The following is a 24,771-nucleotide window of genomic DNA, read 5'->3' on the forward strand; positions in this document are numbered from 1 at the left end:
GTTTTTACAGCCTCCGTCAACTGAACCCAACCCTTTGTCTGCCCTTTTCTCTGGATGCCTTCCATATTCTGAGCAGGCAAACAAAACCACTTCCCACCTCTTGCATTCAGCCAGCCAGTGGCCATTGCCAAACCTCTGTCTGTGGCCTGTAGTGGCTTTGCCTCTTTCACCAAATCCTGTCTCCCTTCTGCTTTGAAAAGTCACCTCTTCCGTATAGCCTTGACAGATTCTGCTCTAATCATCCCGATCGTTCCAGCACCCTGTGGGTTCCCCACCTGCACCCCAATCTTGGTACCCAGGTGCTGCATGGAACTTGAACCACTCAGAGGGTGTTTCCTTGACTATACTGTCACTGTGCTTTTTCACCTAAGTTATTTTATCTCTTCTAGAATAACTGCGAATGCTTCCAGAGCAGAGAGCATATATATTCGTTTCCTTGTGATATTTCCCAGTAGTGTTTTGTGCACAGTTGATACTCAGGAAAGTACAACTCTTGCTAGTCTCCATCACTGGACACTTGTTGATTCCATTGATATGTATTTTCACTGGGAGTCCCTCAGTACTTACTGTCCATATGTTCATGCTACTAACAGTTATCAAGTGTCTGTTCAAATGCTCTTGCTGAGAGGTCACGCCAGCCCTCCAAACCTTCTTGTCTTTGGAACAGAGGATCATCATTTCACATATACCCGCTTTATGTGAGCAGAATTTTATGTGGCATCCTGGCTTTCAGAATGAATATTCCTGCTGAAGAGAACCCCTTAAAGTAAGGGTTCTCAGACTTTTGGACTCATATACTAATAATATTTCAGTTGAAAAATGAGGGGTGCCAACAAAGTTAGGCCAACTTCTTAATTTGTCAAGGAAAGACTTTTCATTTTAAAAGCATCATCTGCTCTCCCCGTTAATTCATAAAAGGAAGAAGATATTAATGCCAAAATGGGTGACAATGAAGATATCACAGAGTAGCACTGGTCCCTGGCCACAATAGGATTTGAAAGGCACCGCTCCAGGCTGCCGCACCGAAACCTGGCTATACACAGTCAGTACGTGGGGAGATTACAGACAGATTCCGGACGTCCCCCAGCCCTGCTGAGTCAGCATATCTAGGAGTGTGGCTCTGGAATCTATATTTTCGTCAATTTCTCAAGTGATTCTGATACACAACCAGATTTAGGGATCACCTAGGGTAGAGTATGTAAGTTAAAGAGGTACAGGAAATACACCATTTCTCTCATGCTGATTTAGCAGAGTTTTTATCTTATTACTGTATTCTTCGGGGTTTTTCGAACCCATGGGTAGGTTTTCGAAAGCAAATAAGAAAACCTTCATCATAGATTTGGCAACAGTTGACTCCAAGGAGATCATGGCTCTCAGCCCATGGGAACCCCACTTTGGAGTTTGTGAGGTAAATATCCTAGGTAGGATGGATTTTTCTGGAGGTGCAGGATTTCTTCTCTAACATTCCGGTTATCATGTTCTAGGCAGTTCTTGCTCGGTGACTTGTTTTATTCTTATGCTGTGGCCAATTACAAGCTGAGATAGTGATCCCAGGGAGAGTATGAGCTGTAAATGGGCTGTGAAATGGCTTTTTCTTAGCGATTATCCGTGGGAGGCCTGGAACGCGAGGTGGGCCCGGGTCTGTTTGGAGGCGTGTGCTGTGCACTTCGGCTGCCTGACGTGAATGGCCCCCGGGAAGGAGCCACGTACCGATTGAAATGTTAGCGAACAGCTGGCACACCCCACCCTCTTTGTGGAGGAGGCAAAAAATATTTAATTTTTGCATTTACAGCTTTGCTTGACGATAGCAGGGCTGCACCGTCAATGACTTCTTTTTCCCCTTTGCTCCAGATGTTTTAGTTGTCAACGTGACGTTCTCCTTCAGTTCCTGGAGTGTGTCAAAAAGATTCAACTTTACCAACTGCTCATCATTAAGAGAGTAAGATTTTATTTAACATGTGAATATTCTCTCATTGGTTTTAATGTATTTATTTGCTTTACTCTTCGATTTCCTAAAGACCTCTTTTGTGGAGGAGAACTTTCCAAGGTGCCTTTTGGAGCACGGCCTAACGGGAGACAGGAGAGCCCCTGAGCTAATAAGCTGACTTGTTCAAGCCCTGCCAAGTGAGGTGGAGCAGAGAAGAGGCCAACAGCTGTGCTTGGGTGTATTTTACCCACAGGGAAATGCATCCCTCCAACCAAGCGGTGGCCTTGAAGTAACAGGTGAAGGGGTGCTGCTAGGTTCTCATCTGATCATACTGGCTTTGGGAATTTGAGTCAAGGAAGAGAGTCTGAGCGTGAGATAAGGGGAAGTCACGGTCAAGGAGAAGCACAAGAGGAAGTCTCTGTCATCAAAAGAACATGTTAATTGTGACCCACGTTTTTGTACTGCGTTTGGCCCTGTTGAGCTACGTACCCCCCTGAGTTAGGACCACACTTCACTCCTTGCTTCTAAAGCAGATGGAAGACAGAGGAAATATGTCTCCCAGATTCCTGGTTTTCCAGCTGCAAGATGGGATGGATGTTCCCATGGAAACAGTGGGAAGCTGTATTATTAGTGATTCTATAGCTCTTTCAGTGGTTTGCTTGACCAACTGTGTGAGTACCAAACGTGGGTTTCTTTGGGTCTGGTCTGGGAACCATTGTTTCTTCAGGGTAAAGGCATTCGAACTCGATGCTGAGTTGGGAGGTCACCCTACAGCTATATGAACAGGAGCCGCTGGACTTCACCTTTACCACCGCGGCACTTTGAAAGAGGGATTGAATTCAGTGATTTCTAACAAGCAGAACGAATTCAGGGAGGAAAAACACCAAACTTGATACAGAGAGTCCATGAAAAGGGGGAAAAAAAAGAAAAAGGGGGAGAGTTACATAGATCTGCGTAGCTCAAGGAGAGTTTAAACAGAACACAGCTCCTGCACCCACGCCTGTAAGGCCTGGTGAGAGGAAGCGCCTTGCCCCAGGTCCGCAGCTAGGTAATTAAGAACCAGACCTCAGACCCACAGCTCCCCAGAGGGGGAGCACCCTTTCCTTGGGTACCTACTTCCCCTTCGAAAAGCACTTAGTAAAGTCATCACACTTGAGGGGTAGCGGTAAGAGCGCACGTCACAAACCTGCTTCTAGCGCACTTCGGTGGCGGGTGAACCCTTAGGCGAGTCTGTGCTTTCTTCTCCCACCGAGACTGCCATTTCTGTAGGTCAGAGTCTCAGGATGCCTTGGCATTTCTGGAACAATACATGAAATGCACATGTGTCCCCTCTCCCTGATCTAGTCCTCTCACTGTCCCCGGGCTGAGCCTTCCTTTCGCCTCCTTTGGCTACACTGATTATCCTATTAAGTGCTTTTCAAGTCTTCCGCTGTTATCCATGCATGCTTGTTTGATTAGTAGACACAGTTCTTCCTTAATTTGATTAAAAAGCAAACACTGGCACCCTGTTTTCTCTGCTCGCCAGGTAGCACTTTTAGTTTCCCGTCTTCCAGGCATTTGGCAGTGTTTCTGCTCCAGTGAGTAAGGGTGGGTTTATGGGGGGGCTGGGGGAGATCAGTCTCCAGAGGGAAACTTACCTGAAGGTAGACAAATAGCTGAACTGGATTCAGAAACAGATTCAGTGGGTTCCTGTTATCTACTGACATACCCGGTGACCCCAGCTTCAGGTTTCCATGGCAACCCCCCAGCAAGTGTAATGATGGTCCGTCAGCCCCGAGGGCTGCCCAGAGCAGGGCATAAAGTCAGTACTATATCCCTAGCCCCAAAGGACTGTCCTCTCTCCCCTGGGTGCCTCACAGTCTATCCAGGGATTTTTTTTCTTCTTTTAAATGCTCGCATGCAGCATCACAGAGGGAAATTCTAGGATATGAACGTTTTCCTAAAAATGCGGGAATTAAGTTGGTTTTCTGTGTTGCCAGATGCCCAGTATGTATTGGAACTGGCTGTGCTTGGTGTGAAAGTGAGAGAAAATGTATCCATCCCTTCACAGCTTGCGACCCTTCTGATTACAAGAGGAACCAGGTAAGGTGACATTTTCAGTATTACAGGGTTTAACCAAAAATAAATATTTGTGACCACCTAGCCCCAGCCTGTCTTTTGCCTTTATTTCAAACTTCGAATTTCCACCAGTTCGGATGTTGAAGGGATATTCTTCATTTCAGGACCTCTGTCCAGTGGCTTCTGAGAAAGGGGCCCCACCCAAGACAGCAGGAGGAGGAGAATCCAAGGAGAAGACAAGTAACAGAACCACCCAGGGCTTGCAGGTCAGACCCTGTTTTCATATCGATAATGGGAAAATCCCCCTTTGAATGGCAATAACATCTCCTGCTACTTTGGGTTCCTTTAAAAAATTCCCTATTTTACTTTCTACCCAAACTCCCTTTTTTACCTTTGGTTTTTAACCAAGTTGCATTTAATTGGCTCAATACATCAGAAGCTGCACACTCGCATAAAATAAATTAAAAATCTGTAATTATGAAAAATGAAGGCCCGGTAAAAGTAAAATTTTCAATCTGACTTCGTGGCTCTCAGGGAGAGTTAGAAGGAAGTATAGAGCACACAGCACTGAGGGGATTTCAATGTTTAACCACATGTTATGATTGCATTTTGGGGGGGGGCGGGGTATGTGAGCACTAGGCGTGTCTATGCAAAATATATAAACGAATCTCTTTGGATTATTTTTCTTTGCAGAGGTGATCTAACCAGTAGTCAATAGTGTCAAAACAAAGAGTTGTGTCTATGTAATAAATATACATTTCTCTTCACTTCTCAAAACTGTTTTTCATGGAAAAATACTTTCCATGAAATTTCTTTGGAAATTCCTCTTATTTTCTTCACAGTAAATCAGCAAGCTCAACTGACAGACGTGTTTGAAAAGAGAGAACATGACCATGTAAACATTTCCGGGTAGATGCATTTAGTACACAAATGCTGACTTCATTCATTTGATGGAAGTTAATTGAGCATCTACTATGTGGTGAAAAACAAAAAAGGACAAGTTCTTGTTCTTATTAACCTTGGGTCTAGTGGGAGCAGACAAATTAAAAACAGTAACATGTTTTGTTCTTAAAGGCTCAGTTTTCTGTTTCTTGGCTAATCTGTGGCTTTGATGTATCCATTTGCTGCTACTTAAGGTCAGGTGCCAATATAAATAAGTAGCACATTTGTAATCACTACCAAAATGTTGAGAGTAACTTTAGGTGAATTTAGTAACAAGCAAAGGGAGTGTGAATCAAAATGGATTATGAAGTTAATTAAAGGCATTAGAAAAGCTTGGTGTGCCAGTATCTTCAGACTTTTATTAAAGTCTTTGAGGTTTTATTAAGTGATGAGCCACATTTCTCTTCCCATTGGTTTATGAAACTAAGGCATAGTGACAGGTGTTTGAATCAGAAAGGCAGTGGCTTTTAAAAAAAAAATTAAACTTCTCTTTTGTTGTTGTTTCAGTTGTTTTTTTAAAATTTCGGTAAAATACACATAACATAAAATTTACCATATTTAAGTGTACAAGTTCAGTAGAGTTAAGTACATTCACATTGGTGAGCAACCATCACCACCATCCATCTTCAGAACATGTTTCATCTTGCAAAACTGAAACCTCGTACCCATTAAACAATAACTCCTCATTTTCTCTTCTCCCAGCCCTGGCAGCTACCATTCTCCTTTCTGTCTCTATGAATTTGACTGCTCTAGGTACCTCAGTTAAGTGGAATCAAACAGGATTTGTCTTTTTTGTGACTGGCTTATTTCACTTAACATAATGTCTTCAAGGTTCATCCATATTGTAGCATGGGTCAGAATGTCCTTTAAGGCTGAATAATGTTCCATTGTTTGTATATATTACATTTGTTTATCCAGTCATCCATTGATGGACACTTGAGTCGCATCCAGCTTTTGGCTATTGTAACTCACACTGCTATAAACAGGTGTGTACAAACACCTCTTCAAGACCCTGTTTCAGTTCTTTTGGGTAGGTACCCAGAAGTGGAGTTGCTGGATCATATGGTAATACTATTTTTAATTTTTTGAGGAACACCATTCTGTTTTCCTTATCGCTCTGACGTTTTACTTTCCCACCACCAACAGCGTATGAGCGTTCCACGTTCTTTCCAGCACTTGGCTGTTTTCGTTTTTTTATAGTATCCGTCTTAAATGGGTATAAGGTGGTATTCTCTTGTGGTTTTGATTTGCATTTCCCTACTGATTAGTGATATTGAGACTCTTTTCGTGTGCTTATTGGCCATTTGTGTGCCTTCTGTGGAGAAATGTCTATTCAAGTGTTTTTTTGTTGCTGTTGAATTGTAGGAGGTCTTTATATATTTTAGATATCAACCTCATATCAGATACATGATTTGCAAATATTTTCTCTTATTCCATAAGCTGCCTTTTCACTCTGTTGATTGTATCCTTTGTGCAGAGAGATTTTTAATTTTATTGAAGTGCAGTTTGTTTTTTTATTTTCTTGCCTGTGCTTTGGGTGTCATATCCAAGAAATCATTGCCAAATCCGATGTCATAAAGCTCTTATTCTAAGAGTTCTATAGTTTTAAGCCTTATATTTAGGTCTTTGATCCATTCTGAGTTAGTTTTCATATATGGTGTAGGGTAAAGATCCAACTTCATGTCTGTGTGGGTATCCAGTTTTCCCAAGACTGTTTGTTGAAAAAAACTGTCCTTTCCCCCATTAAATATTCTTGGCACCCTTATCAAAAATCATTTGATTATATATGCAACAGTTTACTTCTATGCTATATATCCTATTCCGTTGGTCTATATGTCTGTTCTATTTTGTAATAAGACACTGTTTTGTAATAAGTTTTGAAATCAGAAAGTGTGAGTCCTTCAACTTTGTTCTTCTTTTTCATGATTGTTTTGGAAGAAAAATAATTTATTTTGAGGTAACTGTAGATTCACATGTAGTTGTGAGAAAATAATACAGAGAGATCTCATGTATCTTTTACCCAGTTTCCCCCATTAGTAACATCTTACGAAACAATAGCACAGTATCACAACCAGGATATTGACAGGGACAACAGTCAAGATCCAGAACAGCCCTGTCACCTCAAGTCTCCCCCACGTTGCCTGTCTATAGTCACACCCACTTCCTCCCTCCCACTCTCTATTTCTGACCCCTGGCTACCACTAATCTATTCTCCATTTCTATAATTTTATCATGTCAAAGACTTTAAACAAATGGTATCACCCAGAGGTACCCTTTGGGGATTGGCCTTTCTAACTCAACATAATTCTCTGGAAATTCATCCAGTTCTTTTTTTTTTTAATTTTTTAAATTTATGTTACTTTTGGCTGTGTTGGGTCTTCGTTGCTGTGCACGGACTTTCTCTGGTTGTGGCGAGCGGGGGCTACTCTTCGTTGCGGCGCGCGGCTTCTCATTGCGGTGGCTTCTCTCGTTGCGGAGCATGGGCTCTAGGCATGCAGGCTTCGGTAGTTGTGGTTCGCGGGCTCAGTAGTTATGGCTCGTGGGCTCTAGAGCACAGGCTCAGTAGCTGTGGTACATGGGCTTAGTTGCTCCTTGGCATGTGGGATCTTCCCAGACCAGGGCTCGAACCCGTGTCCCCTGCATTGGCAGGCAGATTCTTAACCACTGCGCCACCAGGGAAGCCCCATCCAGTTCTTTTATGCATCAATAGTGTCTTCCTTTCTATCACTAAGTCGTGGTTCAGACAATGACTTTTTACATTTTTATTTTAAAGGAAAAAGTAAGGTCACAGCATCCTGGTTTCCTGTATTGTGTCTTACGGAACCTTTTGACTTTTGACACTATGTGGTTAAAAGAACTGGGGCCACCAAGGGAGCAGGAGGCGGCGGTAATGAACAAAGCCCAGACCTGTCTTCAGTGCTTCTCTGTGAATGACCTTTGTAGAAAGACATCTTTTATTTTTAACTAATTTTCATTGGAGTAGAGTTGATTTACAATGATGTGTTAGTTTCTGCTGTACAACAAATGAATCAGTTATACATATACTTATATCTGCTCTTTTTAAAATTCTTTTCCCATATAGGTCATTACAGAGTATTGCGTAGAGTTCCCTGTGCTGTACAGAAGGTCCTTATTTTATATTGGGTTGGCCAAAAGGTTTGTTCGGGTTTTTCTTTAACATCTTACGGAGAACAAAACCTGAACGAACTTTTTGGCCAATTCAATGTATAGCAGCGTGTACATGTCAATCCCAATCTCCCAATTCACCCCCCCTCCCCCGCTTTCCCCATTGGTAACCATAGGTTTGTTTTCTACACCTGTGACTCTATTTCTGTTTTGGAAATAGGTTCATTTGTACCATTTTTTAAGATTCCACATATAAGCAATATCATATTGGAGAAAGACATCATGTTGATACTGAAATGTTTTCTTTAAATACATGACTCAGTTGAGAAACTCAGTTTTGGTTAATAGGGAGTGGAGTAGTAGTCTCCGGAGGGATTTCTCATGCTTTGTGAGACACTGCTGTCTTCTCATCATCATGCGGAATGTGGAGATCCAGGTTTCCAGTTTGATGCTCATGCTGGCCTTGAATGAAGCACTGAACACTCTATTCCTGGCAGAGAAGCTTCGAGGGCTTTCATTCAGTACATCGTCCACATCACATACATACTGAGTGCTTCCTCCGTGCCAGGCATGGGGACGCGAAATGTGAATGGTACAGACATAGTCTTGGGCTTCCTGATGCTGAGCTAGGGTTGATTCTTTCTGCAGCTGTTTATCAAGCACCTAGTAGATACCATTACACTGAGCTCCGTGGATACCACAGGGCGGGGGGGGGGGGGGGGGGGGGGGGGTGGGGAACATGTCTTGTCCTCAGTCTCAAGAATCTTATATGTACATAAGCACATAGATAAGAATACAAGATAAAAAAATATTAACCTAGGGAAGGTACCAGGCCGTATACAAGCCCAGAGAACCTCTCTGTGCCTGGGGCCTTGGCTTAGTCATTCCTGATTATTTAAACCCAGTGCCTGGCGGGTGAAAGCGCTTAATCAGTGTGGTTGGATAAGTCTTTGATGGATGGATGGATGGATTGACACAAGATGGCATTTCAGCCAGTAGTTGAGGGAAGGGACACGTGGAGACAGAGGAGTGGGTCTTCTAAGCAGAGGGGCTAGCACTGCAGAAGCATAGTGGGTCACCAGAAAATTCCAGGGCACCCATTACGGGAGACCCTAAGTGATTCGATTTGGCTGGAGCAGAAGGATGCAGGAAATTATGGGACAAAACAAGATTGAGGGCTTCCCTGGTGGCGCAGTGGTTGAGAGTCCGCCTGCCGATGCAGGGGACACGGGTTCGTGCCCCGGTCCGGGAAGATCCCACGTGCAGTAGAGTGGCTGGGCCCGTGAGCCATGGCCGCTGAGCCTGCGCGTCCGGAGCCTGTGCTCCGCAACGGGAGAGGCCACAACAGTGAGAGGCCCGTGTACCGCAAAAAAAAAAAAAAAAAAAAAAAAGATTGAAATGACCCTGGAGCCTACACCAAGTACAGGGCTCTTCAAGACCTTTTTTTTTAATGCATGAATTTGCTCATCCATGGATGTGGCATTTATGAGAGAGGGTTCCTGGCTCAACCCCTGTTATGCCCTGTTGCCCTCACACTGTTTCATGACCCTATGTCCCATCCCTTGACCGTGACCTAAAAGCACATATTGTCATGTACCAGGGGGCTGCGTTAGGAAAAGCATCACCAGAGCAGGGAAAATAACTCAAAAATCTACATTTGCCCTTTGGATGGGCAGTATTTTCAGCTGTAAGGGCCAGTCTCTGTCAGAGACGGTTGGCCCTGTCGCCCTGCCCTAACCTCTTTTCCTTCCTTTTCGGAACAATCTTATATCTGGTGCCTCCACCTGCTGAGAGAAGAGGTGGCTGCTCTTCTTTCCTGTTGTCAAGGAAAGGTTGTGGAGATCTGTGATATGATGTTGTTCTAATATTTGTTACGCTTATCGCCGCCGGGTAGAAATACACCATACAAAGTCATGTTCTCCTGCTCTCGGAGAATATATATTCTTTCTCTTCCTTGTGACTTCTCTTCTCTTCCTCCATCACTTTTGATTGCATTTTAACTTCTCCCAGGCAATCCAAATCACCTCTTTCAGGGTCCTTGCCTTGAAAATGAAATCAACTTTATTATATACCTTGTTGAGTAGCTTCTGTGGGCCTAGCACTGTGCTGGGTGCCGTGGGGTTCACTGCCAATTGCTCCTTTATTCACTCATTCGTTCATTCATTCATTCAAAAAGTGTTTATTAAACACCTACTATGTGCTGGGCAGGTAGGCAAACTGTGTGCCCTTTGGAGTTTACGTTGTAGAACTTATAATATTTTAAAGGAAGTAAGATTCATTTTCATGAAGCATCTGAGTGTGCGCAACGGAAAAAGTTACGCACAGGAAGGCCAGAATGTGCTAAATTGAGTAGTGGCGACCCGTATGTGTGCAGCCTGTGCTATATCCTGAGCTCAGAGTGCCTCTTTATTTGAGCCTCACAATGGACCTGTTTTCCCCATTTGATAGACAAGTGATGACTTGCACAGGGTCAGTAGGTAGTAAATGATAGACATGCGATTTGAACCCAGGCCATCTGACTCCAGGGCCCACAGCTTTAATCACTGCTCTATACTGTGTGACCTCAGTGTAGTATTGATGATAGAAGTCAGTCTGGAAGGGACTTCTTCTCTTGGCATTAGGCTGGCACAGCCTGCCCCATCCATGGCCTGGGCAGGCTGTCAGGGGGGTGCATTAGCATTGAAGCCCTTGGGACGAGGGGGGTGGGCTGGGGCACAGTCAGAGTGAAGGAGTTGGACCCAGGCAAGCCTGGCATCTTTTCCAAGACGGGGAGAGCAGAAGAACCTTCAGATGGGAAACTGAGGCCTTCAGGAGAGGGGAGTGGCAAGTGTCTCACGGTGAAGTTGCAACTCAGCAAGGGGCTGGGGTTTGAGTGGTGGGGTCTCTGCTAGAGGGGAGACGCTACCCTCCCTGGTCACAGAGTCCTGGGCACCCCGTCCGGGTCTCAGGAGTCCCATTCGGGAAGTTCAGTGATGAAGAGTAACTACTTTATAAACTGGCCTTGGCAGCCTCGCCTTCAAGTCCCCCAGGTCACAGAAGCAAGCCTTAATCTCTCTGCACAGGGCCTTGGTCTGTCACCTTCTTATCTCCAGGTCCATCTCAGTTGGCATTCTAACTCTTGACAATTCCTGGGACCAAGTTACATTCCAGTCTCCCAAGGACCTGTCCCCGGGGCCCCCACCAAGGGGCATTCACCTGGGGGCCGAGCAGCGGATGGGCACAACCTTTTCATTCTATTTAACGCTTTCATTTTTCCTCGGCGGGATTGTATTTTGCTGTTTTCTTTCCACGTCTCACCTCCTTTTACACTTTACCATCTCCACTGCTGGTTACCACTCTTCTCAATTTATACATTTCATTAATATATTACTTCCGTCCTTTTCGGTCATTAATAAAGATGTTAAATAATTCTGAACCGAATACCCCTGTAGGGCCCTACAGGACACTTTCCTTTAATTAGTTGTGCTACCTTTCATCTCTCTAATGTCCTTTGGTTTCAGATTTCCAGCTGGTTTTGAATTCATGTGACTTTTTATCCGGTCCCGTTTGAACTAATTTCGCAAGTGAGAATCTGAGAGATGTTTTACTGAGTGTTGATTCAGGTCCAGGGCTATGGAGAGCTTTGCTATATTCAGATTTTTTTTTTAAGAAACAGAATAAGAGAGTACAATTTGGTCTTAATAAACTGAGCCTTCCTAATGTACCTCTTTCTGAGATACATTCTTTTCAATCATCGTGGTAGTTTCTCCATTAATGTCATGGTAATTTGAATTGTGTTGACGTCAGACTTCACAAAAAGTGCTCTTGCTGTCAGGAGTAATCCTCTTAGACCTTTCCAAAGATAACTAGTTCTTAGTGGTTGTGCTATTTCCAGTGTCTTATAATGACTTTGTTTTTTAAAAATAAATAAAAATAACTGGCTATTCTGTAATTACCTAGTTAGCCAGTTTCTAATGTGCTTTTTTATACCAAACAGGGAGTGATTTAAACTTGTGAGCAACCAGAGCTCATAGTATTTTATGAAATAATTTTAAATTGTGCAGCCGTTTAAAAATAACTCTTAAGTCTTTAAAATGTAACTGACAGGAAGTGGACTATTCTGAGGTTAATTGCTGGGCAACCCAGGGCGATAAGGGTTACAGCCAATGGTATTTTGATTTGATAAATAAATGGAAATCCTTGGACATAGAATGAGGGAGGAATTTCACTGTAGGGCTGTAAGGAATTATCTCTTTGCATCAAGCTAGATTATGTTTTTAAATTAACCTCTTGTATGTGTCAGTTTATGGGACCTGCTACTTCATTTCGGGTTGTGAATTAATTTTTGATTAAAATACAGAAATAGATCTAAAATGTTGAGTGTGTGGAGAGATCATTCTTGGCCTTTTGTCTGTAATAGATTTTTAAAGGATATTTATCAGTAAAAATAGAAAATGTTTTATTTCTAAGACTTGTTGTAGCCAGGTAGTACAGCCATATAAGAACCCTGTTTTTTTTTTTTTTCTCCTTGTATACCTGTGCTGTTTATTTAGTGAGATCCCCTTGGTAGCTCTTTACTGCACTTATTAAGATGAAAAGGGGTTCTCCAAGCAAGCAAAGGACAACTAATCTGACCCTCTTTGCAAGCAGACAAGAAGCATCTGCTTTCATGAGATAGGCCAGGGCTGGATCCCATCCTAGACAGCCAGTGGAAACTTCTCGAAACAATAAGGTTTTAAAACCAAATCCTTTTGAAGTAGCTGTCTCTACCCAAGAGGAAATAAAAAGTTAATGAGGCGTGGGGCTTCCCTGGTGGTGCAGTGGTTAGGAATCCGCCTGCCAATGCAGGGGACACAGGTTAGAGCCCTGGTCCGGGAAGATCCCACATGCCGCAGAGCAACTAAGCCCGTGTACCACAACTACTGAGCCTGGGCTCTAGAGCCTGTGAGCCACAACTACTGAGCCCACGTGCCACAACTACTGAAGCCCATGAGCCTAGAGCCCGTGCTCCGCAACGAGAAGCCACTGCAGTTAGAAGCCCGCGCACCTCAACAAAGAGTAGCCCCCACTCGCTGCAACTAGAGAAAGCCCACGTGCAGCAACAAAGACCCAACACAACCAAAAATAAATAAATTAAATAAATAAATTTATTTTTAAAAAGTTAATGAGATGACGTGGCGGGTCCTCTGATGGTATTTGTAGAGCCGTTTAAGGAGCAAAATATAATCCCCTTTAGAAAATCTGTTTTAGGTTAGTTATAAGGCTCTCTTTAGCCTCTCATGAGAGCGAAGAAGTAGCATTTACTGGGCATGTTTGAAATTTTGCGTGAGCAGACATCAACAGTCTAAGAAGTGAGAAGGGCTATCTTCAAAGAAACCTGAGAATCATAGCTGACTTGGATATAAATGTGAGTCTGCACTGAGGTTTAACATAAAGCCTCTTGCCTCCCTAAGAAGACAGTGGATCCTCTAGTACAGGGGTTGGCAAGATTTTTTTCTTCAAAGAGCCAGACAGTTAATATTTTAGGCTTTGCAAACCACATGATCTCTGTCGCAGAGACTCAGCTCTGCCGTTGTAGTACAAAAGCAGTGACAGACAGTGCATAAATGATGGGCGTGGCTCTGTTCCAAAAAAACTTTATTTATGGACACTGAAATTTGAATTTCATGTGTTTACACATGTCATGGAATATTATTCTTCTTTTGACAGTTTTTTATAGGCTGTACAAGAACGAGCAACGGACTGAATTTGATTTGCTCCAGGCAAATCCAGGAGTTTGCCCACCCCTGATCTAGTGCACGCAGAGGTTATGTGTCCTCCACAACACCTAGCGCTGTCCTAGGGATCCTGTAGGTGTTTAACAAATACCTGTTCACTTAGCTGTCATCATGTCAGAGCAAAGAGTAAGCCTTTTGCTATCCAACACACACTTGGCATTTGCAAGGGATTTATCTTGAAGTCTTCGCTAATCCCCCCCATTCCAAGTACCACTCTTGCAGATAATTTCCCCCATAAAATGCAGTCAACTCTAACAGCATAATTAAAGTGACCCTTGCGGGCCCTTCGTGATTCTATAAATACGGGGCTCAAGTCCTTTACTAAAGTGATTAAAATAAATTCTGCCACCGAGATCAATTCTCTGTCGTATTACATCATTACTGTGATGACATAAACAATGAATTTACCTCAATCTGCAAAACTGATCCATAGTGATAATGAGTGATGGTGACTGCTTTACCATATAGCACCTGGGTTTCTCAAGGAACAGAATGATAAAACATCCTTTCAGCAGGATGGGCAGCCCCAGCAGTGCAGCAAGTCCGTCGTGATGAGCATTATACATACAAAGGAGCAAAGGACCCTGGGCTGCTTGAAGAAGCAGGTGGTAGGCAGGTGCTGGATGTGACTAAGGCTCCCCCAGTGCCTTAAGTGGCTTCCTCCTAGACGTTATCCTCTAAGTGGATACACTCTGTGTTTATGATTTAAGCCGAATTTCACATGATTAAGCATCTCTGGACCTGGGGGTCGTTTTCAAATATCAAGAGTGCGAGTATGAAAATTCACTCATGCTAAAGATCTGCTGAGCTTTATATTGGCTAGAATCTTAGAATCTTGTCCTGTTTGGTCCATATTGTAGAAGAACATAGACTTTCTGGAAATGGTCTACAAAACAACTACTAAATGATCAGAAAGACAGTGGCATCTGTAGAGAAAAGTGAAAGAAATCAGGATTGTTTTGTCTTTGAAAGGGAAAATGATTCTCGCCATCAAATAGAGGGCTTTTTCAAAAAGGAGAATTTGAGTAAACGTTGCAAATAGAGAAGTAAGGCGCATAAATCTACATGAGATGGGGCCCCAGGTACGAGGGATTCCAAGGGAGACTTTCTTGATAAAGAAAGGCCTGATAAAGCTTGTAATGGGTAGCAAAGAGAAGATGGTATCTGCAAACCAGAGAATGGAAATGGTTGGCCCCAGTGGTTTAGGCATGCAACTGCTTGATATTAGGTGACTTAGTTGATTTCCTGAGATTTTTTTTTTCGCTGCAGTATACTCCTTGATTCAAATAGCCTACTGAAACAAACAAAAACTAGGAACTGCTTTCTTGGGAATTAAATTTCTCCAGAATGACATTTATTCCAACTTAGTGATGAGTCTGGTGCTGACTTACAGTCAGTGGACTGCTTGTCTTTTCCTTCATTTTGCTATGTTGTGAGCCTGCAGAGGCCGGAAGGCAGGGAGCAGTTTTGAGACTCTAGTGATAGCTCACTCTTCAGACAGAATGTCAGACTCTTCAACTGTATTTTCAACTGTCTCGTGAGACAAAGACTAATTGGTTTGACCTCATGCTGTCGCATGTTGAGAGACATGAGTCTTCAGCCCTCTCCCTTGAATTCACTGATTTCATTAAACACTGTCTGCTTGTGTTTGCAAAATGTTGTAATGTCCCAGTGATTTCTTCGAACTGCAGCACATAAACAGATTTTTTCAAACAGTGCCATTTCTTAGCTTTGATCTTGTGTTTGAATCTTTTCCTTCCAATAGGTCTTCTACATTAAGTCCATTGAGCCACAGAAAATATCAACCTTAGGGAAGAGTAATGTGATCGTCACGGGAGCAAACTTTACCCAGGCATCGAATATCACAATGATCCTGAAAGGAACCAGTACTTGTGATAAGGATGTGTGAGTTGAAATATGAGTAATTTATTCTTCGTAAAGTAGTGAAAAGCTAAAACTTACATCAAAGGAATAGCACTGTGATTAGAATCTTTATATAGTTAATTTATTTCCATGTGCCAATCTGAGCCAATTAGTCTGCATATTTGATATAACATAATTTCAGTAAGTGAAATAATTTAAGCACCACATTTAAAGTTAATTGTGGGAGAATCTGTCCCATGTTACCCCCAAAATCTCAGTATACAATAATTCCAGGATGTTGCCTCTTGGGGTCTTGTTTTGTTTTCATGAACAAAATCAAGTGATTTGAGTAGCAAACATCATTTTGAAGATGATCCACTTAGAAAAATAGTTGAGCACTTTGGAATTTTACAGGAAAATAGGACCACACTTTCAATGTATTACAGTTGAAAAAAAGAAATTTTCTGATCCATTGTATTCTTTTTATTTTTTTTATTTATTTATTTTTAATTTTTTTGCGGTACGCGGGCCTCTCAACAACCGTTGTGGCCTCTCCCGTTGTGGAGCACAGGCTCCGGACGCGCAGGCTCAGCAGCCATGGCTCACGGGCCCAGCCGCTCCGCGGCATGTGGGATCTTCCTGGACCGGGGCACGAACCCGCGTCCCCTGCATCGGCAGGCGGACTCTCAACCACTGTGCCACCAGGGAAGCCCCCATTGTATTCTTTTTGGGCTTCTCTTTATTGGATTGGTTTCAGGCTCGAATAATAACTCAGTGGAACATACATTAATTTAAAAAAGAAGAAGGAAAACAAAACACCCCAACACAAATATCTGGTCAATGTACCATTTGAACATCATTATTTCTATGATCTGTTTCCCCTAACACATCCTTTCAATGAAGCTTTGAGAGAAGAAAATCTCAGTATTTCACTAACACTCTTGTGCAAATGCTACCCCACAAAAAGAGAGAAAATAATAATAACATAATAGGGCTTCCCTGGTGGCGCAGTGGTTGAGAGTCCGCCTGCCGATGCAGGGGGCACGGGTTCGTGACCCGGTCCGGGAAGATCCCACATGCCGCGGAGCGGCTGGGCCCGTGAGCCATGGCTGCTGAGCCTGCGCGTCCGGAGCCTGCGCTCCGCAACGGGACACACCACAACAGTGAGAGGCCCGCGTACCGCAAAAAAAATTAAGAGTAATAACATAATAGATAATTTGAGTTTTCTGCTTGTTAGTGTTTATAATTGTGAGCTAAGTTGAAGTAAAAGATGTTGCAGTCTACGTGAAGTGTAATACTGACTTTGTTCTCATCGTGGGAACGCGCTGAAGACAGTCCACTGAAGCGTGGTGTTTTGGTTCTTAACTACTGAAACAGATTTGTACAGTGTTTGAATCTGCCACACTTATGTACTGAGTTTTCTGTTTTAATTCATTTGCTGCATTTAACTGCCACCCCCTTCCCCTCCTAGCAGTAAATTTGGGATGTCTGTCATTTTGATGGAAAAAGCTGCTCACTGGGGGCTCTGCTCTGTTCTGCTATTTACCAGAATTATCAAGCACACATTAGTGGCTGTATCTATGCGACCCAGGTATTTTTGTACCATTTATCCTGGCTAAATACCCCCCTGCAAAAATCTTTCATTTTGTGTAGCAAAATCTGTGAAGTTAGACACCTGTGTGTTCACTGAAAGGCAATCAAATTCACTGGAAAATAAGTCGTTTTTCCTAGCATTACCGTGTTTCTGACTGTTTATGCTCTCATTCCAATTCCGAATGTGTCTTGAGATACTGCAGTTATTAAATTAAATGACTAAGAGAGACCTTTCTGCATGTAGCAGTTCAGTAACCACATCTGTGTGGTGAACCCAAGTTCATGAGCAGTAAACATAATACCCAGTTAATCCTATATCTGAGTTCATGCCATAATCCTAAACCTCTTTTATTATGGTATTTTTTAATGCCTAATTACTCTGAAGAGAAAAATATAAGGATAGTAGTGGAAGGACCCATATTTCTGCCTCCTTCAAACATTGATAAATAAGTGTGACTATTAACGATCAGCCATTTTACAATGAACTTCCTAGAGCTTCGCTCTGAATATAAAATCTTAGAATGTAAATTTGAGGTGGTATAAGTACAAACCGACTCAAATTTTTTTGAATTTGCCTTATTGTTAGAATCTGTTATTACTACTTAAAGGCTACGTGCATTAAAGTAGATAGTCATGCACGTAGCCTTTAAGTAATAATAATAGATTCTCACGTGGCGTAATTACACTGAGCATTATTCAGACAGAACCCCATCTTCATGACTTGCGCTTTAGAGGCTCATTGTAGACGGGATGTACAGAGGAAGCTGCAGGTTACAGAGGGAATGTTGTAGAAGGCTTTGTTTTGACTGCTGAAAGGTGTTGAGGGCACACTCTGCAGATTTCAGGAGCACCTAGGACAGTCCCAGCTAAATTCCAGTCTGGAGCTCCTCGGGAGGCAGCTTGGTTCTGATGCTGATTGATTCTGAGACCCCTGGGCTCTTGGCATGGACTTTAGGACTTGAGTTTTGCGCCCTCTGCTCTTCGAACAGCAGAATCCCCATCTCTGCCTGGGGTTGGGTTCTACCACACCCCTGCCCCGGTGCTTGACTGGGACTTCTCTTTTTTTAAGCTTTTCATCATGGAAATTTCCAATCATACACAAGAGAAAAGAGTGTAACGAACCTCTCTGTACCCTTCCTCCAGCTTCAAAACTTAACATTCTGCCAATTTTGTTTCATCTGTCTCCTCCGCATTTTTGGAAGTGAAGGAAGGATGGCGGCTGGAGTTTTTAAACGCATGTCCCAGGACTTCCCTGGTGGCGCAGTGGTTAAGAATCCACCTGCCAATGCAGGGGACACCGGTTTGAGCCCTGGTCCGGGAAGATCCCACATGCCGCGGAGCAACTAAGCCCATGCGCCACAACTACTGAGCCTACACTCTACAGCCCACGAGCCACAACTACTGAGCCCGCGTGCCACAACTATTAAAGCCCGCACGCCTAGAGCCCATGCTCCGCAATAAGAGAAGACACCGCAATGAGAAGTCCGCGCACTGCAATGAAGAGTAGCCCCCGCTCGCCGCAGCTAGAGAAAGCCCATGCGCAGCGATGAAGACCCAATGCAGCCAAAAATAAATAAATAAATTTTTAAAAATTAAAAAAAAAAAAAGTAAAAGCATATCCCAGGATATCTCACCATATCCTTTCACTCATAAGTACAATACTTAAGTATATATGTCTAACATATAGCCTTAGCATACTCAACAAAATTAATGACAGTTCCTTAGTATACTTTAATACCTAGTCCACGTTCCACTTCCTATTAGGGCTTCTTAAAGGCAAGGGTTACGTTTCCTTCTTTCCCCACTTCTAAGGGAAATGCAAATAAAAACATAAAAATGCACAAAAGAAAGAGGAACCCAGCCCCCAGAGAATACCCATACTGAGTAAGTGGACCCTGATTAATCGGCAGTTGCCTGCGGCTGTTCCGATAGTTTGGGAGCTGTTGTAGTTCAAGTGAAATTCATATCCTGTCCCCTTGGGTAATCAATTGCGCTAAGGTCCGTGTCACTGAAGAGTTCTTTTCTACCCCTTTCTAGGATACAGGTTAGCCACGTGCTAAATGACACCCATATGAAATTCTCTCTTCCATCAAGCCGAAAAGAAATGAAGGATGTGTGTATCCAGTTCGACGGCGGGAGCTGTTCTTCGGCGGGATACTTGTCTTATATCGCTCTGCCCCTCTGTTCCCTCATATATCCTGCTACCACCTGGATCAGGTACTTTCTAGAGCATATTTTTCTCTTGTTGTGGTTAACAAGGTCATATGCATAAAGATCATGGATTTCACGCAAATAAATACAGAAATAATTGTCATATCGAAATTCTCCTCACAGAATTTCCTCTGTAGGATTTATTCTTAGGAAACAAAGGTATACCTGATAAGCAGCTTGCTTTCCGTTGTCACAGTAAACACTATGAGTACATCTTGTTTTACTCTTAGCTGTGGCTGCTGGGAAACTCACAGCTAAAATGTTTGCTCAGACTCCGGTTTATGTTCAGATCGTATTAAACCTTATGCATTTGAAAATTTTTGTTCAATTGTAGTAACTAAACCTAGGTTTCTGTTACAAATACATAACCCTCTTCATTACATTTCATTCCTGCCCATGACACAAAGCTTCTTCTTTCTTACATCTTTCAATTTATAACCTTTAGAGTAAGCTGTTTTGAATAATTTGAGGAAATATTGGGAGCTATCTAAATGCAAAGCAGTATCTACATTTCAAAGATGTACCCTAAGTGAGAGATGGAAATTCCAAAGAAACTCTTTTCAGGTGACTCTTACATTAAGAAAAAAAAAAAAAAACAAAACTCCCCCTTAGCTGAATTTAAATTCACATTCAGATTTTAGAATATAACCCTAAAGGTAGTTTCTCCTCCTAACACAGCATGAAGCTAACTTTCAAAGTACTGTCTAGGTGAAACTACAGATGCAGCTTTGTTTTAAAAAAAAAAAAAGGAAAAGAAGAAAATCACTTCTGATATTCCTATTTAAGATGAAGTGAGCGGTGGATGTATCAGGCTGCTGGGGCTGCCATGACAAAGAGCCACAGACTGGATGGCTAAATCACATAAATGTATTGCATCACATTTCTGGAAGCTAGAAGCCCAAGGTCAAGGCGCTTCCAGGGTTGATTTATTCTGAGGCCTCTCCCCTAGGCTGGTAGAGGGCCGTCCTCTGTCTGTGCCTTCACAATGGTCCTCCCTCTGTGCTTGCCTGTGTCCTAATCTTTTTTTATAAGGACACCTGTCGTGTTGCATTAGGGCACACCCTAATGACCTCATTTAACCTTAATTACCTCTTTCAGGGTCCTATCTCCAAATATAGTCACATGCTGAGGTACTGGGTGTTGGGACTTCGATTCTGCCTGTAAAGGTGGCATGAGGAAAGCTGAAATGTCCAAACCAATGCTCCAGCATGGCACTCTCTGCCGTGGGTCTCAATCCTTCCTATAAATAAAAGCAAACATCGATGCGGCACTCCCCACATGCCTGGTGTGTTCGATCTGTTGACTCAGAAATCCTCACAAGCCTAAGGGGTCCGCTATGAGTAGCCCTTTTTGCCAATGAGGAAACTGAGGTGGGGAGCATTCAGACAACTTGCAGGTTCGGGGCAGTCTGGCCCAGGGTGCTGTGCTCTGAGCCACCAGTGTTCTCCTTTGTTGTAAAATAAGAGGATTCTTTGTTGTGGCCTCTCCCGTTGCGGAGCACAGGCTCCGGACGCGCAGGCTCAGCGGCCATGGCTCACGGGCCCAGCCGCTCCGCGGCATGTGGGATCCTCCCCGACCGGGACACAAACCCGCGTCCCCTGCATCGGCAGGCGGACTCTCAACCACTGCGCCACCAGGGAAGCCCAACATGAGGATTCTTAATGTCCAGTCACCTGTGACATTCTGAGCCCGTGTCTCTTGGCAGAACATGGCTCTGCAGTCTGACCGGTGGTGGAGCACACTCGGCCTGGTTTTCTAGTAATGGTGACAGGCTGGCACGAGGCCAGCTCAGCTCTTCCCCCTTGTGGGTGGAAGGTTCAGGGCTTAATGTCGTCCCTCTGCCCTACACAAATTGGCCTGCTCGTGCCCACCTCCTGGTCTTGTCATCATGGGCTCGGCTGGCCGATGGAGCTGACCTATCCAGGCTCCTGTCCCCTGGAATGAGCGTCTTAGTGACCTATGTGAACGGGAAAGGGTGGCCAGAGCTGTGGACAGCTGTTTATTTCACATCTAATGACCACGTTGCTTAAATGCAATTATGTGCTAAGAATATGTGAAATTATTTGGCTTAGTTTCAGAGAGATAGGACATAAATGTTACTTATGTGGTTTACCAATAGGAATTTAGACTTATAATGTCATTTATAATTTTACCTTGTCCAAAGTATTCCCTGTCTCCCTACATAAAATATAATCGGTAGGTTGGGAGTTTGATTTTGAAAGCTGTTAGATTGAAGTCTTCATATAGATTAAACAGTAATCAAACAAAATTCTATTTAGTGAAATCTTTTCAAGGTACAGCTGATGATCTAATTATATGTGGAAACATGACACAGCAAAACTCAAAATTCTATACAAGAATTTGGACATTTTCTTAGAATTAAAACAGGATCCAACCTCAATTTTTATATTTATGTATCTTAAAAACTGTCAGTATCATGAAAAGACTTTTTAAGCTGTCGTGCGTTTGAAATTAGAATTTATTAATTTGCTCTCAAACATAACTGAGTTTAATATTGAGTACGAATAAATGGATGGTTTTATTCATAAATGCAAAATGCCTGTGTGTTTATCTATGAAACTCCTCTCATTGCTTTTTGCCTTGCAGTGGTGGTCAAAATATAACCATCATGGGTCGAAATTTTGATGTAATTGACAACTTAATCATTTCACACGAGCTAAAAGGAAACATAAATGTAAGTCTTCAGCTGCTTTGTAATAATAGTTATTTTCAAGGATGATTTTGTTTTCATCTCACTCAGATATGTGGGGGTATATTTTTTGTTCCTGTGCCTTTGTGCTGTCATAAGCTTTTACCTGTTGCATGATCTATAATAAATACCATCTGTACTATAATGGAAATAATAAGACCTCAGACTTGGAGTTGAGAGTTTCGAGGTGTGGCACAGAGGGAAGAGAGGTGATACGACAAGACCTGCCATCTCCTCCCTGTGTAACAAGTCACCTTGATGAGACAGTGTTTGTGAATACGTGTGAGAATGCCTTGTGAGTGGCTGAGGTGTGATGGAAGGAAGAGCATTCCTGTGGAGAGTAGGTGGTAGTGGTCCCACCACACAGAGCACGCTGTGGTTCAGAGGTGAGGTGACCTGTGGAAGTCCCAGAGATGCTGTCAAGTGCTTCTCCTTCTCTTGCCCTTGTCTCTTTGACCTGGTTTGGTGCCTTCCTTCTGACCTCACCTCCTCTTGCCTTTCCTGTCCCCGCACAGGGGTCTGGCCCTCAGCCCCACTTAGTTCTTAGCCCAACACGATTCACACACGGGCCTCGTTGTGGGAAATGATGAACTTCAGAGACAAGTCGGGGCCTCTGAGTGCACTTCTAGGCTCTTCTCGAAGGCTCTCCCCATTCTCTCTTCCCCTTTCTGTCCCTCCTTCATGAGAGATGTGAAGATAACAGCCTCTCTGAGGCCCAGCCGGACCACTACCTGCCAAAGCTGGCAGGCATGTTAGTGGCCACAGACCCGGCCTCCGCTTGGAACCAGGGTGGCTTCAGGTCTTGGTCCAGGAGGCCTTCCTAAGTCCTCCTAGATCCTTGTCATACACATGTCCGAGTCCTGACACCCTTCAGAGCCAGTTCCAAGCCTCATGTTGTATCTGATTCCAGGCCCCATCTCCATGATGTCAACACATCCTGTTGAGTGGTTCGTAGAGACTGACCCTCTTACCAGAGGCATTGCCTGCATTTGTGAGTGAACTTGCTCTCCCTCCCCAGTGCTGTCCCTATATCAAGTAGAATTCACTGAGCACCTACTGTGGGCCAAACATTTTCCTGGCTGCAGGGACAAAAGGTAAAAAAGAGAGTCACGCTGCCTTCACCGAGGGAGACGGGTAATCTACACTGGGATGGAAAGCTGAGCGCACAGGCCGTGTTGAAGTTCTAGGTCCTCTGGTTCCCTTCCAGCTCAGATACCCCACTGTGTGTTTTCACATGAAAGAGAAATTAAACTAGAGCAGATTTCAGCATGTCTGTGGAGTGGAGCGGTATGAGCAGGTAGAAGCAGGGGGGCAGAGGAGACACTCACTCACAGGCCCCTGATGGGAATATTGGTGAGTCCTGCTCTGCTGGAGCCGAGAGGATGGGTCGGGAATGAGCCAGAGGGACGGCTGCAAAGCCACGCTGGGCCGGAAGAGAGGATCAGACTGAAAAGTCTGCCCTTAACTCTGTAGGCAGTGGGGAGGGATTGAAGATCTTTGAGCAGGGAGTGACGTGAGGATAGGTACCCTTGATGATGATGATTTTGGCGATGGTGCATAGGATCGTATGGAGAGGCAGTAACTGAAAAAAAGCCTGGGAGACCCATAAGGATGCTCTTGCAGGTATCTAGGGATGGTGGGGAGATGACGGGTCATCTTTGTAGCGTGGTCGTTAGAAGGAGAATGTGAACGACATCCTGGGAGTGGGGGCACAAAGGAAGAAGAAAAGAGCGCCTGAGATGGAATCTTGCAAACAGCTTAATTTTAAGGAGTGAAAGAAAACAAGATGGCCAGTGAAGGTGGCCAAGAAGTTGCTCAGAAACTAGAGAAAAAGAGCATTTCGGATGACACTGGTATGGAAATTTAGAGAGTAGAGAATGAGGTTAGGGTGACCCTATCACCAGGAATCTTTCTAGAAGGCGTCTTCAGCAGAAAGCCAGCCTGCTGGGGTTCCGACTGTTGAGAGGGCTGAGGCAGTGGGTTTTGTGGTTTTCTTCATGTCGCCAGAGATGTGAATGAGAGATTCAGGGCCGTCGTTTGGAAAGGCGTTAAAGGTGAAGGGAGGTTCTGCTTGTCCACATCTCAGTGCCTTTCATCAGATTTTCCCACCTGTTGCTTCTTCCTACCCTCTTTTTAAAATTCCAACATTAGTTAGACAGCAAATAACATAGAGGAAAAATCCCCATCTGGCAAATTTCCTTTTAGGAGCCTTAGCTGCTCTTCTTGAGAACGTTTGTCAACCTCCCCTCTCCCAGCAGCTTTCTCTGCCCAACTCTCTGCACACCTGAAAATGACAGTATTTACGTTCGCTTGTTTGTTTTAAATAAGCCTGTAAAGTGGGCCACCCTTTCTGCGTGGTTTCCCATCTTCATGCTCTTTCTTTCGTGGGAGCTGTGTTGTCCCTTTTACTTTTGTTTTCCTCTACTTTTTGTTAGGCCTGCAAAGCCTTTTCCTCTTGTGGTTAGTGATTTCTGCTAAAGCACAGGGGTTCGCCAACACAGAGTGATTGAGCCAGCAGACGCAAGCCTGCAGCCAGCCTTGCCGAAGAACTGGCTCCTCCCTTCCTGTAGTTTCCCAGGACTCAG

General features: G+C 43.7%; 1 protein-coding gene across 1 annotated transcript in view; it reads left to right on the forward strand.

Annotated features, from left to right (window-relative positions):
- PLXNC1 (plexin C1) overlaps nucleotides 1–24,771 on the forward strand; it is a 141,906-nt gene that overhangs the window by 64,042 nt on the left and 53,093 nt on the right. Inside the window, exons 7-12 of the mRNA XM_027107196.1 lie at nucleotides 1,852–1,939; nucleotides 3,907–4,009; nucleotides 4,150–4,251; nucleotides 15,575–15,714; nucleotides 19,303–19,482; nucleotides 22,084–22,171. Coding sequence (XP_026962997.1) covers nucleotides 1,852–1,939; nucleotides 3,907–4,009; nucleotides 4,150–4,251; nucleotides 15,575–15,714; nucleotides 19,303–19,482; nucleotides 22,084–22,171 — 701 coding nt within the window. The remainder of the gene's footprint in view (nucleotides 1–1,851; nucleotides 1,940–3,906; nucleotides 4,010–4,149; nucleotides 4,252–15,574; nucleotides 15,715–19,302; nucleotides 19,483–22,083; nucleotides 22,172–24,771) is intronic.

Source organism: Aethalodelphis obliquidens, unplaced genomic scaffold (assembly GCF_003676395.1).
Source record: "Aethalodelphis obliquidens isolate GAN/ISIS:26980383/991018 unplaced genomic scaffold, ASM367639v1 scaffold8, whole genome shotgun sequence".
NCBI classification, from domain to species: Eukaryota; Metazoa; Chordata; class Mammalia; order Artiodactyla; family Delphinidae; genus Aethalodelphis; species Aethalodelphis obliquidens.